The sequence below is a fragment of the Physella acuta genome, unplaced genomic scaffold, assembly GCF_028476545.2.
Source record: "Physella acuta isolate Inbredline_101_S28 unplaced genomic scaffold, ASM2847654v3 ptg001046l, whole genome shotgun sequence".
NCBI classification, from domain to species: Eukaryota; Metazoa; Mollusca; class Gastropoda; family Physidae; genus Physella; species Physella acuta.
Window position 1 is genome coordinate 284,985 of NW_026732563.1, and position 15,809 is coordinate 300,793.

At 31.8% G+C, this 15,809-nt stretch overlaps 1 protein-coding gene across 1 annotated transcript; it reads left to right on the plus strand.

The window, feature by feature from the left end:
- The first annotated feature begins 4,629 nt into the window (after positions 1-4,629).
- LOC131955005 (solute carrier family 28 member 3) lies at positions 4,630-11,398 on the plus strand. The gene is made up of 9 exons (XM_059318882.1): positions 4,630-4,653; positions 6,403-6,564; positions 6,725-6,850; positions 7,248-7,384; positions 8,261-8,429; positions 9,001-9,126; positions 9,331-9,468; positions 10,230-10,410; positions 11,162-11,398. The coding sequence occupies exons 1-9, from the start codon at positions 4,630-4,632 to the stop codon at positions 11,173-11,175; spliced, it is 1,077 nt and encodes a 358-aa protein (XP_059174865.1). The 3' UTR covers positions 11,176-11,398.
- Positions 11,399-15,809: the final 4,411 nt, after the last annotated feature.

Consider the following 15,809-nt stretch of genomic DNA (forward strand, 5'->3'; position numbering starts at 1 on the left):
AAATTAAAAAAAATGAATAATATCATATGGCCTGTAAAAAATGATTAGTGATACTGAAGACCTGTTTTTATAATAGGAAAATGCCATTGAGCTAGAGTGTGAAACCATGTTTCTACCTAAAGAAGACAAAGACGACGATGATGGTTGGGATGAAAGCGACGAAGAAATTGACCGGGACTTGAGCAACTCAAACTGGATCGGCAAAACGGTCGTTCAGATTCAGAAGATGTGCAAGCGCATCAACGACATGCTGAAGAGGATAACCAAAGGATATTTCACAGCCGCCATTTTCCTGCTGGGTTACGCAGTATACTTCATCATCGCTATGGCTCACGAGTAAGTAGTGTGAGATTTTTTTTTCTTGATGCGCTATTTAAAAAAAACAACAAATAATTTGAGAGTAATATGCTATATCTAGAAGCTTTTTTAATGTCCATAGTTAATTAAGACTGGGTTTGTCTTTAAATCTTCTAACTCCTTGTAAACCCGTTTCTCAGAAATCGTTTCCTTTAAACTTTCCAAATGTAAATTCATTTACAATTTGAACACAAGATTAATGCATTTTCTATTTAATTAGACGTTACATTAAAATAAAATAATTTAAAAAATTGGGAAGTAGCCAGTATATTTAGTAGTGATCACTCGATCCGTCAATTGAGCTGTGCTTAAGGATATTTTCACACCTGAAACCCGACCAGGGACTTTAATAAGGGACAGATAATTGTGGTTTCGGGTTATGGATCAGGTTTTAAAGCGAATATTTTATAAGTCGTGTTAGGTGTTGATTTAATTAAAAACGAACAGTGCGGAAAGAATTAATGTAAACTAATTTTATAAAAATAAACCGGGAGTGATCTTCCCTAAACTTTCTCGAATATTCTTATATAAAAAAACAGGGGATGGGAACTCGGGATATAGACATGATTTTTAATCCATTTTATATACCCTTTTATAAATAGAATAGAATCTCGTAGAAAAAAGAATTGCACACCAGTGAACGCCAAATAAAATGTGCATAATAGTGCGGAATATTATTAGTACTTTATAAATTTGCATTAGTTTTTGAGAAATAAAAAATAGCGTAAATTAGTACTTCAGGTCAACGGAAATAACTAAAAATTTGACATAAGGTAGAGAATTAGATCTTTTACTTAAATGTGAAATTTCATGTATCTATCTGAAATAGTACTCAAGTTATAGGCTTTTGAAAATTTCAAAGTTAAAAAAGTACCACTTCCGGTTATCGGAAATCGCTCAAAAGTTTATACGGATCTACGATTTTGATAAAATACTTATATATGAAATTTCATCAACCTAGCTGTAACGGTACTCAAGTTATCATGTTTACAGACACACACACAGACTCACATACACACAGACATACGGACAAGATTGCAAAATTATGTTTTTCCGTATCAGTAAGGTGTAAAACGTCGAGATTTGTAAAAATCTCGATTTTTTTTTTGCACGATTACAATACTTTCTCTATACTTCGTATATACGAGAAAGTAAAAATGTGGGCGTATAATTTTAAATTTACAACTACTAAAAAGTAGAAATTAATGCTAGCATTTAAAAACTTTATAGCAGGCCTTTAAAAATGCATTGCAAATAAACTATCATCCTATTTAGGTTTATTTAGAAAAATAAAAGATTCGACAGCTAAATGTTTTTGAAACAATTTCAGATGTATAACGATTTATATCTATCTACTATATACCTATGTCAATCAATCAATCGATGTATCTATGGTAAGAGAGAAAGAGAGACATAAATAAATAAACATATAAATGCAATAAAGGATGGATGAACATGTGTATATATATAAGCATTTATGATATATATATATATATATATATATATATATATATATATATATATATATATATATATATATATATATATATATATATATGCGGGAAAATTATTGGGAAAAAAGCGTTTGTACGCCACATTATATTAGAGCGTGTTATATACAGTGTTATAATAAAATAATTCTAACTGACGTAGGCCCTTCATATACTTGTTCTGTATTTCCTAAAGTTTTGGTCTTCAAACATAAACTCCATTTGTTCTATATTCCCTAAAGTTTTGGTGACGAGCCTTCTGTACGGCTGCTAGTGTGCACCATACTGGGGGTTATTATCGCCACACGTCATCGCATCCGGCAAGCGTGTGGGTGGTTGTTCAAGAGGTGGTACGGCGCAGAAAGGTTTTCTGACGCCCACAGAGCGACGTTACACAAGGCGAGGTTCTTCACCAGATGGTGAGTTGTGCTGTCGTTTGGTGGTGATTCGAGTCACTGTTACCTTGTGTTAACATTTTACAAGGCGACTTTAATTATTTTAGTTTAATTATTACATTTTTTGACCTATAATTTGATGACCCGAGTAACCATCTATTTACATAGGCGATTTTCATTTATTTTGGTTCAACTCTTAAAAACAAGTGATGGTTATTTTAAATTAGATGATACTAGATTTGATCTCGTTTAGTTGATCTTACGAGTTTGTCTCCTCTCCCCCACTTTAAGGCTGATGTACGGTGTGGTGATGGCTATCTCTGTCTACGCGTTGATTGACGAGGGGCGGAAGGACGCCAACAACCTGCGGTCACTACCTGGACTCTTCCTCTTCCTGCTCGTGTGTCTGCTCTTCTCCACACATCCGTCCAAGGTCAGATTTCATATTCAACTCACAAGACATTTCATCGAGTTGTTATTGAAATAATCCTCACATAAAAAACTTAAAAAGAAAAAAAAGAAAATATCTTTTATTATAATAATAATGATATGTTCACAAATAACAAAAAAATAAAAAAATAAACCGGGGGTGATCTCCCCTAAACTTTCTCGAATATTCTAATATAACACTACGTGGGATATCAACTCGGAATATAGACATGATTTTTGTTTACTTAAACTTTTAAAAATAGAATAAATAAATCGATTTTATTTGGTACGATTACAAGACTTTCTCTATACTTCGTATGTAAGAGAAAGTAAATAAACCGGGAGTGATCTCCCTTAAACTTTCTCGAATATTCTAATATAAAACTACGAGGGATGGCAACTCCGGACATGGACAATATTTGTAATCCATTTTTAATTACTTAAACTTTTTATAATAGAATAGAATCTCGTAAAAAAAGAATTGCACACCAAGTGAACGCCTAATAAAATGTGCATAATAGTGCGGGATATTATTAGTACTTTATAAATAAACATGCGTTTTTTGAGAAATCGGAATTAGTGTAAATTAGTACTTCCGGTCAACGAAAATTACTCAAAATTTGATAGAAGGTAGAGAATTAGATCTTTTACTTACATGTGAAATTTCATTTATCTATCTGAAACAGTACTCAAGTTATAGGCTTTTGAAAAATTCAAAGTAGAAAAAAATACCACTTCCGGTTATCGGAAATCGCTCAAAAGTTGATCGATAAAATACTTATATATGAAATTTCATCAACCTAGCTGTAACGGTACTCAAGTTATCGTGTTTACACACAGACAGACAGACAGACAGACACACACACACACACACAGACATACGGACAAGATTGCAAAATTATGTTTTTCCATATCAGTGAGGTGTAAAACGTCGAGATTTTTTTTTGCACGATTACAAGACTGTCTCTATACTTCGTATATACGAGAAAGTAAAAAAAAAAAGAAATCTTAAATGAGAAAATTTACCAAAAAGTTAAAATTTAATTTAATTTGGTGTAACTTTAATAAAGTTATGGTATGACTGAAAATAAAAGCCTGGAAGCTCACTTATGGAGAATATATTACGTATGGAGTTCGTTGATAGGTTCAAATTTTATAACATAATTTTCACAATGGAGCGCCCTAGCTTTTATTATTAGTCATACCGGCATGTAGCGTAAAATGAGGTCACGCTAAACTAAATTTCTTTTATAATTTTTAGCAAATGCTTTCATTTTATGATTGTTTTTTTTTTGGTTGGTATTTGTGAATATAAATATAATAAAAATGTGAGAATTATTTCCCCCTTTTTAGTTCGAAATGAAGATGGTGTTTAAATCTGTCAAGCAGCTATTAATCTCTAAAAATACTAAGATTGGGTTGTCTGCCCCTATTTAGTTCGTGGTCGACTATATCAGTATATGACACCAAATCAGCAAACCGTGAAAAAAGTTTAGGCTGGATGGCCCTCTGATCAACGGATCGCTTTTATTATATCTTGTTATCTACCCTTTTATTATTGAATATAGTTAACTTTTAATTTTAATGAAAAACTGTGTATTTAATTAGATAAAAATAAATTCTTGCCAAATTTCAGCTCAATCGGACAATGGGAAGTAGATTAAATTATTACAGCAAAGTTTGCGGAGCAACCGAATTTTTTTTAGTAAACCCTTTTACAAATCGTCACCTTTGCGCAATTCATCTTCTATTTGTCGTGATTAAAAACTAACTAGAATTTGTTTTCCAAGGTGAACTGGCATACCGTGTACTGGGGCTTTGGCCTACAGTTCCTGACAGCGCTGCTGACTCTCAAATGGAAGACGGGCCGAGACTCGATCCTATGGGTCCAGGACCGTTTTGACGAGTTCTTTGCAAACTCCAAGGCCAGCTCTAGACTTATGTTTGGGGAGACCTACATGGACCATTACTTTATTTTTGGAGTGAGTTAACACGATCTCGAACTGAAGTAATATTGTTTTAAAATAAATATTTTTTTTTAAATTATATATATATATATATATATATATATATATATATATATATATATATATATATATATATATACATATATATATATATATATATATATTAGCCGTCCCGGCCAGGCCCTGCTCTGGCTTCTGTGAAGAACCTTTCTGTTAAAGACCATTACCTGTGTGTTTAGTAATCATCATAAACCCGGCTCTGCCCACCCAAACCACAACCAACCAAAACAAAAACAACAAAACGCAAACATATCGCTAACACAATTACAAATACAAACGAAAACAAAAACCTAACAACAAACCCAACCACAACCACCAATATGAACACAAAGAAAAAAACAAACGAAAATGCAAACGAAAACAAACCAAATCCAAGCGCAAAACCAACCACAAACACAAACCCAAAGAAAAAAAACACAAACGAAAAAGCAAACGACAACAAACCAAATCCAAACGCAAAACCAACCACAAACACAAATACAAACACAAAATCTAAAGAAAAAAACACAAACGAAAACGAAAAAAGAACGAACAACAACAAAGCAAAGCAAAACGCAACCACTAACGCAAACCCAACCTAAACACAAAGAAAACACAAACGCAAACGCAAAATGCTCACAGTCTAGCCCGGGGCAGAATCGCCTGTTTCAGCTTAATTAAACGACTATAGTACCCCAACTTATTCATAGTCTTTTGCACTCACTTAAACGAACGTAGGTGCCAAACCAAACCAAATGAACAATTATAATACTCCAAGCTTATCCGTAAAATACCTACAACATTTGCACTTGATCAATCCCCGCTATTTATGTAATTATTTTTTTTCCCAACACAAAAACAAAGTAATAAAAAGTAAATTCTTTTCCACTAATGCAATGGTTTTATAAAGGGAAGTAATTGTGTTTTCCTAATTTATCAAAGGGAAGTTAGTGCTATAGAACTAAATAAAGACATAATTAGAATTTTTGTAAAAGATGATATTTTTTTAAAACTTGTGTTTAATGAACATGCCGAAAATTATTACTTTCAGTTTGATAAATGAAAATTATTTCCCAAAACTTTCAATATTAATTTTTTAACTCATAAATTTAGACCATAAGGACTTTAATTATCTAACACTTAAATCCATCGAAGATCCACGACAAACATATGTGTTATATACAGAATTGAGCTTTATATATTAGATATATATATATATATATATATATATATATATATATATATATATATATATATATATACACATATGTAAATATATATATATACATAACTATCTACAAACACATGTATACACACACATATATATATATATATATATATATATATATATATATATATATATATATATATATATATATATATATATATATATATATATATATATATATATATATATATATATATATATATATATATGTAAATATCTATCTATCTATCTATCTATCTATCTATCTATCTATCTATCTATCTATCTATCTATCTATCTATCTATCTATCTATCTATCTATCTATCTATCTATCTATCTATCTATCTATCTATCTATCTATCTATCTATACACACACACACACATATATATATATATATATATATATATATATATATATATATATATATATATATATATATATATATATATATATATATATATATATATATATATATATATACATATAATTGTAATAACCCATTTGTTCATCATCAGGCACTGCCCATTATTTTCCTGACCAATGCCACGTTGACCATGCTGTACTACGTTGGTGCCATGCAATTCCTGATCAAATGTATCGGCAGCTTTCTGCGTTTTGTCTTGAAAACGTCGCCTGTGGAGAGTTACAGTGTTGCCGCTGGCATTTTCCTAGAAGGGGTGAGTCTCTACATGATGCCATCGCCACAAAATAATATTATCGGGACATTAATGAACTAAATAATCTCTATTTGTACATATATATATATATATATATATATATATATATATATATATATATATATATATATATATATATATATAATTTTTCCTTCATCAGTACGTCTCTATACTGTCCCTGAGGCCTTATCTAGATAGAGTTTCCAAGTCGGAATTATTTCTGATCATCAGTTCAGTTTTTGCCTCGCTTGGTGGAACGTATCTGGCCATTCTTTCTTCACTTGGCGTAAGTTATTTTCAAATAGCCAAAATCTTAGCACTAATAATTTCTTCATCACAACTTAAAGTTTAAAATTTTTTTTTTGGAAAACATACAAACAAAAGTAGCGTGATAAGGAAAATTATGAGCATCGGCTTTCATCCAATTAATTAACAACGTAGTTATAGTCACTAGATGACACCACCCGAGAGTAATAATGTAACAATAGCACAATTATAGATGTAATCCTAGATGTTTGGGCAGAGTGGATGACGCACCGGCTGTCATCATACCAATGGACGCCGCTACATACACATATGACGCTAAAAGTTTTAATTCCTTTAACCAAAATATTAGCACAATTGTTAACATAGTTATCGTTAAGCCCCCAATCAATAAATTTCCTGTTCTCGCACACCCCCAGGTATCCCTGGAGTTTCTGATCCCGGCCATGGTGGTGTCCGCCCCTGCCACGTTTGCTGTGTGTAAGCTCATGGTGCCAGAGACTAGGAACATGGCCGAGACAGACAAGGAGTTGGAGATAGGAGACGAGGAGAAAAAGTGAGATACTAGTTTTTGGCACAAGACCAAGGGGGAGGGGGATTTCAAAACGTTTTACACCTATCTTAAAGAGTCGAGTACGGTAAACACAGCATTGTATCGGGGTTTTGGTTTTTTGGTGATCTTATCTTCTTTTCTTCTTCTTTCTTCTTCGTTCTTAATTTTTAGTGATGAAAGGGATCGAGCCTTATCTGCCAGAGGGTTTGAATTCGAGATTATTTTCGAATTTATCAACTATGAGCTTTTGACGACTCGACCACGCCTCCATCACAATTAAGGATACGTGTCAACTGGTTATGCGCCATTGAGGCAATTGACTCCAATTTCAGCCTGCTGTTCTTTTTGGATTTGCTTCCATAGCCTTTGTCCAACCAAGAACTAACTACAAGGCAGCAGTTGTTTGATTTTGGAGTTGTCTCTCCTAGAAGAGTTGCTGTCCCCAGCTAACGGGCCTCATTTGCCCGAGGGTTCGAACTCGAGACGTTTCGGTTTAGCAGCCATGAGCTTTACCGACTCGACCACGCCGACCCCTATCTTCTTTTAAGGTTGGGATTATCATTTGTTAAAGAATGAAGGTTTGCCCAGGCTAGTCCTAATGTCTTTAAATCATTCCTCTAAAAATCTAGATACGCTATGTCCGGCTATGTCCAGTCGGTGTTTGTACAAGACCCTTAGAGATTTAATGTGATAGTTTGTATGTGCATGATTTCTTCACACAATTCACAATCTATAAGAATTCGCTATTGTGTTTGTGTCTGACCCATTCAGGAAATACACCAACATATTTGATGTTTTTGTTGAATTTGTATATCATCTCTTTAGGAAATACACCAACATATTTGATGTTTTTGTTGAGTTTGTATATCATCTCTTCAGGAAATACACCAACATATTTGATGCCGCCCAAACGGGAGCGACCGCTATGCTGGCCGTTATTGGCAACATGTTGACGGTGTCGTTCGCTTTTTTCTCATACATCGAGTGGATCAACAACACGCTCGAGTGGTTTGGTGACAGGGTGGGGATCACCAAATTGAGTATAGAGGTGAGTAGGTTAATGTGGGGTATGGGGGGGGGGGGGGGGGGCACTATGCTATGTAAAGAGGTCCCAAGGTGGGGGTTGACAATAAAGCTAAGTATAGAGGTTATAGAGGTGACTGGGTTAAACCAGGTGAGGTTAGTTTTACAGTGAGATCAATAAATGAGGCGTAGAGTCAGTTAGTTGAGATCAGAGTTTCTTCCAGGCATATCTTCCGTGGGGTGGAAGGGGGGGGGGGAAGGGGGCTCAGCCCCACGAAGAAAGTCTACCCCCCCCCCCCCCCCCCCGAACGAAATGGAATTTATATAGAGAATATATACTTTTAACCGCGTCCGTCCCTCCGGAAATTTTAGTGTATGTCGTCCCCCCCCCCCCCCCCCCCCCCTCGGAGAAAAAAGTCTGGAAGCAACACTGGTTGAGATAGGTACCAACAAACTCAAAAAATAAATAAAAATAATACCTTCCACACCTATCTTCTCTCACCTTCCCCCAACGCCTAAATCTATGCAATTGATCGCAGCCGCTAAAACAATTTTTTAAAAAAATATTTAATATTTTGTGGTTTTTTTTTTTTTAGCTCATTTCATCGTATCTTTTGTATCCCGTTGCCTTGGCAATGGGTATCGAACCGGAAGACTGCAGAAATGTCGCCATGTTGCTTGGTTTCAGAATCGGTATCAACAATATTATCGCCTTTTTCAGGGTGAGTCTCGCGCGGGAAAATAAATGGTCTAACTAAAAGTAAAGTACAATAATTGAAAAAAACTTAATGTGAAATGATTGTATAAAAAATCAATGATTGATCTAATAAAAATGAAAAAAAAAAAACTACTGTGATTTTTTTTATGAATGTACCAAAAGTTGTTTTTTTATAAATAAATTTAACAATACCAATTTCACTCAACAGTTGACAGATTTAAAAATAAACAAAGCCAAGTACGACAACTATATGCTGAGTACGAATTGGACAGGAACGATAACTCGAAACAGAGACGAAGTTATCCTGGATATGTGGAACGTTACTTTAAAACACGGATTCATTTCTGTAAGAAATTGTCTCTTTAGGACACAAAGAGTTTTTTTTAATTAAAAAAAATTGCCGGTAACGTGGCTAGGGCTAAAAATTAATCATGTGACGAAATTAGTAAAGTGCAGGAATACCCAAAAGTCTTATTAGGTTCTCTCTATTTTAATCATTTGTAATTTATTGTTGGCTTACAGAAGAGTTTAACGGCTCTTGGGGGAGGAGGGGGATGGGAGGTTGTCATGCATAAATGACGTCACGCTTTTTGGTCAATTTTTTTTACCTCCCCCTGCTTATCATCACAAAAACCAGACACCTACCCCTAAAATCACGTCACACCTCAGACTATACATTTTTTCTTTTTAAAAAGTTGATTTCATTCAAATATTTTTCTGAGCTCTAACAAGATTATGTACATTCATTTCTATAACAGTTTATAAAATAAATAAATAAAAAAAAAACAAATAAAAATCAATAAGATATGACAAGAAGTCTTTTAAAAACACGTAATAAATGCCAAAATCCAGTTTCTGGCGTAACTTTTTAAAATGCAAAAATGTGGCGTCATTTTCTGAACACCCTCGTCGTAAAATCTCGATCCCCTTCAACCGCTAGAAGTGTGACGTCGTTTATGAATGACCCCTTACCCGATGAGTCATAAATGAATTATTTGAAGATTAAAATTAATATACCAATAATTATGTTGTCACGGATACTATAACCGTTGCTTTTCTTTTTCTCTAGTATTGCACTTTTATGAACTGATTATCTCCCTGTAACAGAAACGATCAGAGGCGATTATAACCTACTGCCTGTGTGGGTTCTCTAGTTGTTTCACCGTGGCCATCATCATCGGCATTATGTACACGCTCCTGCCCCAGAGGAAAGTCTGGATATCAAAGATTGCACTATCTGCACTCATCGCCGGCAACATAGCCAACTGCATGACGGGATGTTTTGCTAGTAAGTCGTTTTAATTAGGGTTCATTCATAAACAACATCACGTTTTTACACCCCCCCCCCTTTTCAATCCACATTATCTTCACACATCGTCACAAAAAATCATACCCTCCTTCTAAATGAATTCACACCTCAGCTTACCAACCAATCAAAAAAAAGTTTTGAAAATACGAAATAATGACCAAAAGTCTAATATTACGTAATGAAACTTTTAAAAGTGTGACGTCACACTTTTTAAAACTCTCTTCCTCATCTTTCTCTCCATACATCTTCGAAAAAACCCATTTTCCTAGAAGGGTGACATGGGGGGGGGGGGGCTAAAAGATGTGCCTGGTAGAAACACTGACAGATACCACAAATACAAACCTTTTCATGCAAATTATTCACATAACATGCCCCAGTGGCGTAGCGAGAGGGGGTGTGTGGGGGGCGCACCGGGTTACACCCGATCTCGCTACGCCACTGACATGCCCCAATAGGATTTCATATCCTCTTTTATTAAATCTTTATTATTTGGGTAGATCTAGATTTCTAGCGGCGATTACTTTTTTTTATGTGGGCTTATCTGGACAAGATCTGATATCTCATTATTTTCATGAAAACATATATCTGTCTATAAATAAATTCTTATATGTTACTAAACCTATTGTGCTAGATGGTTATTTATTATACAATCTATATTTTGAATTAAGATACCCCTAATCTTACCATGCTTAAACCGAAAGTGAAATAGTCCAATTCATTTTGTTTACAGGTATATTCTACTAGAAAACTAATAATAGGCCTAACTCAGTTCTGATGGACAAATTAAAAACAGGGACTGTAAAGCTGGATCTTCAAAAACAAGACTGGGAACATGCAGAATTTAGATGATAAACTACGGGAACAAATTACTAAAGCTAAAAATAAGCCAAACTATTTTCTAAACCATATTTTTCATCGAGAAACATTCGATAAAAAAACAGTAAAGACTTTGTTTTAAAACATCTTTAAAAATATCAATGCATTTCTTTTTATACTCATTTTTTACTTCAAATTGCACTGTATAAATATGTTTTATTAATATTATGTATGTTCTAGGCTAATAAATACTAATAATTAACCTAATATTAATTATTTTAACATTTTTTTTTAGATCTATTTGCTCTTGCTGTGAAATATTTTAATATTGATTTAAAAATTCATTTGACCTATTTATAAAGAATGTTTCTTTAAGAATAAAATATAAAATTAATAAAATATAAAATTGATTTTTAGATAAGTTTTCCAGAATGGACAAAACAGTTTTTTTTTTAAAAACATAATATATTATATGTATAATTATATTGAACATAAATTATTAAATAACATTTCTTTCAGTAAGCCTAATTAAAGTTTTCTTTCATGATTACACAAACATACACATACTTTTTTTCAAATGATCTAGATTCTAAATGTCTAAATCTATAGTCAGATGTTTGTATTAAAGATATCTCAGCAGGACAAATTGTAAGCTGTTAAGGTTAATTAAGTTTTTGTTAGTTAGTCTAACCTTCATGTTGTTTCTGCTGAGAGATCTTCATGTTTACTATAAAACTAAAACTCCCTCCTGCCTTATTAAACAAATTTGAATACATTTTGAAACAAGTGTTTTTGTGTGTCTTCATTCTGTTTAACTCAAGCTGTATTTAAACTTCAATGTAATAGTAGTTAAGAGTTAAGGGAGATCATAATAGGGTGTTAAATGTCAGACCCAATGAAAAATGATTTGATTGTCACTTTTGAGACTTTTGTGCTAAAAATCAGACTCACATCAGAGGCTGTGCTAAATAATAAAATATAAGACCCACATAGAAGTAAAGTATCCTTTTGGTCCACAAGGCAGGTGACTAGAGCTCACATGTTTCAGTGACCTCAGCATATGATTATGAAGGGATAGTATGATCAGCACTATGGCCAGCCACCTTTACTTTCAAATTCCCTTTTATCATGTGAGTCGTACAGACTCTAGCCCAGGATTTGAACTCAAGACTGTTGAGTTAGCAGTCAAACACGTTATCAATTGTCCATACTGGCCCTTAGACTGCCTTAGACCTACATTAGGTGTTTTGAGAAATGTGTTAGACCTATAGTATATAAGTCACAGTGTGTTGTACTCACTGACAAACACATCCCCCTCGCCTCCTGAAAAAACTACTACATAATTTGCAGACATTCTCTTTTTGACTACTTTAGTCATGTGTATATTGTCATAATTACAAACTAGACAAACCATGTTTGTTTTAAAGTTTATTTATTTTGAAAATAAGTACGCCTTAGCAGTTAGCATGTTCATTTAAGTCATGGACACACTTTTAAGCTAAACACATATACAAGTGTGAAAAAAAACAAATTGGGTATCTCTAATAACAACAGTATAATTCTCAACAGAAAATTCTAAATTGGATTTTGGCAATAGTAGAATTGATAAAAAACAGAAAACTAATATTTAAAAAAAAAGATGGGATTTAGATAGAAAAGAAAAACAAAATTATAATATTAATAAATAATTAAATAAATGAAAATATTTCATGGGCAAATGAGTAAAAAACTTATCTCGTTTGAACTCCAGCTCCATTGAACACATGTATGTGATGTAATTAAGTAGCAGTTCAAATTGTTAAACAAATTAAATTTGAAAATTTGACAGCTGAATAAAAAAGAACAGGAATGCTAAGAAAATATCGCATGACTGGCTAGGTTGATTCCATAAAAATAAAATCAAATAGCCTTTTGTCATGATTTGAATGTGTATAAATATTTGGAAAAAAAATAATGTCAAAATGTTTTCATTTCAAGTTATTTAAACTTAACTATTTATATGTGATGAATTATGCAAGATAAAATCAAAGGAAAAAATTGTAAATGAATTAAATTATTTGTAATTATAGAAATATTGCAACACGTAAACAAAAAGAAATGCAATATGGCATGTCTGATAACAATTTAAGTGAACAATGTTACATGGCACAGCAAGAAAGGCCAAAACCTGAGCTCACCCAATTTAACTGATTAAACCAGCTTTCAATGTTTTAGGGTAGGTTTATATAAACATAAAATAGGATAATTAATTTTAATATCATTTCTTCATTTGGAACAGTGGGTGTTTAGAAAGCTATTAGTTAATAAATATACTATCAATATACTATACAATTAATACGTTTGTAAAATAATATTAATTTTGCATAAAAATTAATAGATTAAACTTAATTAAAAACATTTAAGAAAAACAAAACAAAATTATTTTAAAAACATTTCATTAATCATGAATTTAAAACAAACTTTTAACTTAAAAAACACATTAAGAAAATACAGAAAGATGTAATGAATTAATAGGCCCATTTCACATGTCTGGTTGGTCAAACTTTTTATTAACCAAAACAATAAAATAGGAGAAAACAATGAGCATTGTTTGAAATAAGTAAAAAAAAATGTTAGCTACTAAAGTACTAAAAAATAATGGAATGTTACATACTAATTAAAAAAAATATCTGCATTAATATAATGAGATATAAATATTCCACGTTAAGTCACGTTTCAATGCTCGTTTATAAAATTCACCCATAATTCAAATGATATCATGCTGTTTTAAATAAAAAAAATTAAATTTTTGGCATTTAGCATTTGTAGGCCAGTTTTATTAAATCACCTTTAGGTTGTAACTGGAAGGACAAAAACAATTAAAACGTATGAACTAAACAGGTTTGAGTTTGAGTGGAATTCTATTTTATAAAAATTATTCAAATCACTAAAAAAAAATCAAGTGAATAATATCGTTTCTCAATGCAGATGCTTGCTTTTTATCTTGTACAAACTTTACTTTGTGCTTACATCTACTCATCTATTACTTACACATTTCACATGTGCACATTCATCTACTCACATATTTTATGTGTTTAACGTGTTGACCTACTATTTTCTCAAACATACTGGAATTTTCTGATCTGGTACTTATAATCAACTTGAGGTTTTTCTCAGTTTAAATAACAAAATGAAAAAAAAAGTCAACAATAAAATTAGAAGGTGGGGTGAATGGGAAGTAAAATTATCTAAGGGAGACCACATGAAAAAAAACCCAAGTGAAATACAATGATAAACATGGCATCAAAGTGAGGGGGGTTAACTAAAAAGTGTACATAAAACATCCACTCTATTATGTTTATGACCAACAGTGTCAGGGGTTTAACATGTTTAACAAGTTGAAAATGAACTAATAGGTTGAAAGAAATCTACAGAAAAACCTCTACTAATTTAATTACAGTTGTTTTTTTGTGTTCATTTTAAAATTAGATTCTATAATTTAATTTTAGTTATTTCTGTGGTTGCTTACAGCTTTACATATGTAATAATATACACATTTGTATTAATAGCAGCTATAAAATTCATCTTAACAACTGATACACTTTGCCAATAGTATAGTCACTTGTTTTGCCAAAAATATTTATATGAAGAATATTTTAAAGAATTTGAATTAAATTGTTTTATAATTGTTTGAAAATCAATATTTGTTTGTTCATTATATTAGTCTAAATTAAAAAAAATCAAATTCTTTAATAAAAGCCATTTTTGTTCAAGATTATTTATCTAAAATATAGTATAGATGAAAATATCAATCAAACAGATAATACTCTTAGGGCTATATTAAAACTGGTAAATATAATTATTTTTTCCATATCTGTATATCATAGATCAAAATTAAATATTTTAATGACGGTCAGTGAAGATTCCTTTAATACTGAAAAAAGATCGATACAAATCCATTAATTTAAAATTTGTAACGAGCTAAATAAAAAGTTTAAATTTTTTTTGGCATTGATCAAATGTCCCCTCTATAAAAATAATTTAAAATATGTTCCTTTGCTTTAGTCACAAATAGATTTGAGCCACTGACAAGGGGGATAACTCATTTAAATCATCCAATTATTAAGTACATCTACTCCACATTTCAATAATTTAAATACATCAAATTATAGTTTTTTAAAAAGTGAACTCTCTACAGAATCTATATACAGTAAAGTAATCTACTTTTGTTTGGCCTATATCACAGGACTGTATATCAGTTGGAAATATTAGTTTATCTAAACAATGTACTTCTAGTTCTCAATTAAAATTATCGTAACATGGACTTTCAGTTATTATAAAACTAGTCTTTTAGTTTCCACATAAACTATCTGAATATTTAAGTAGAAATAATTTATAGAATATATCTTTTAACAATATCTTTTTTTTTAAAAGCCACTTAAAACTTCATGTGTTCTACATTTATTGTCACAAAAATTTGTTAAAATTATACATCACAATAAATTTAAGCTGCTGTTGTTACAAAATTCAAAGTTTTAAAAATATTTATCAACAATATCTCACTGAAGAATTTGACCAAAATG

What these genes read in the sequence shown, in the direction of transcription:
- LOC131955005 (XM_059318882.1), top strand. Translation starts at nt 4,630, where the DNA reads ATGGACCATTACTTTATTTTTGGA. An exon ending in TCACCAAATTGAGTATAGAG is followed by an intron (nt 8,430 to 9,000) that starts GTGAGTAGGTTA and finishes TTTTTTTTTTAG; the next exon opens with CTCATTTCATCGTATCTTTT. An exon ending in ATATTATCGCCTTTTTCAGG is followed by an intron (nt 9,127 to 9,330) that starts GTGAGTCTCGCG and finishes TTCACTCAACAG; the next exon opens with TTGACAGATTTAAAAATAAA.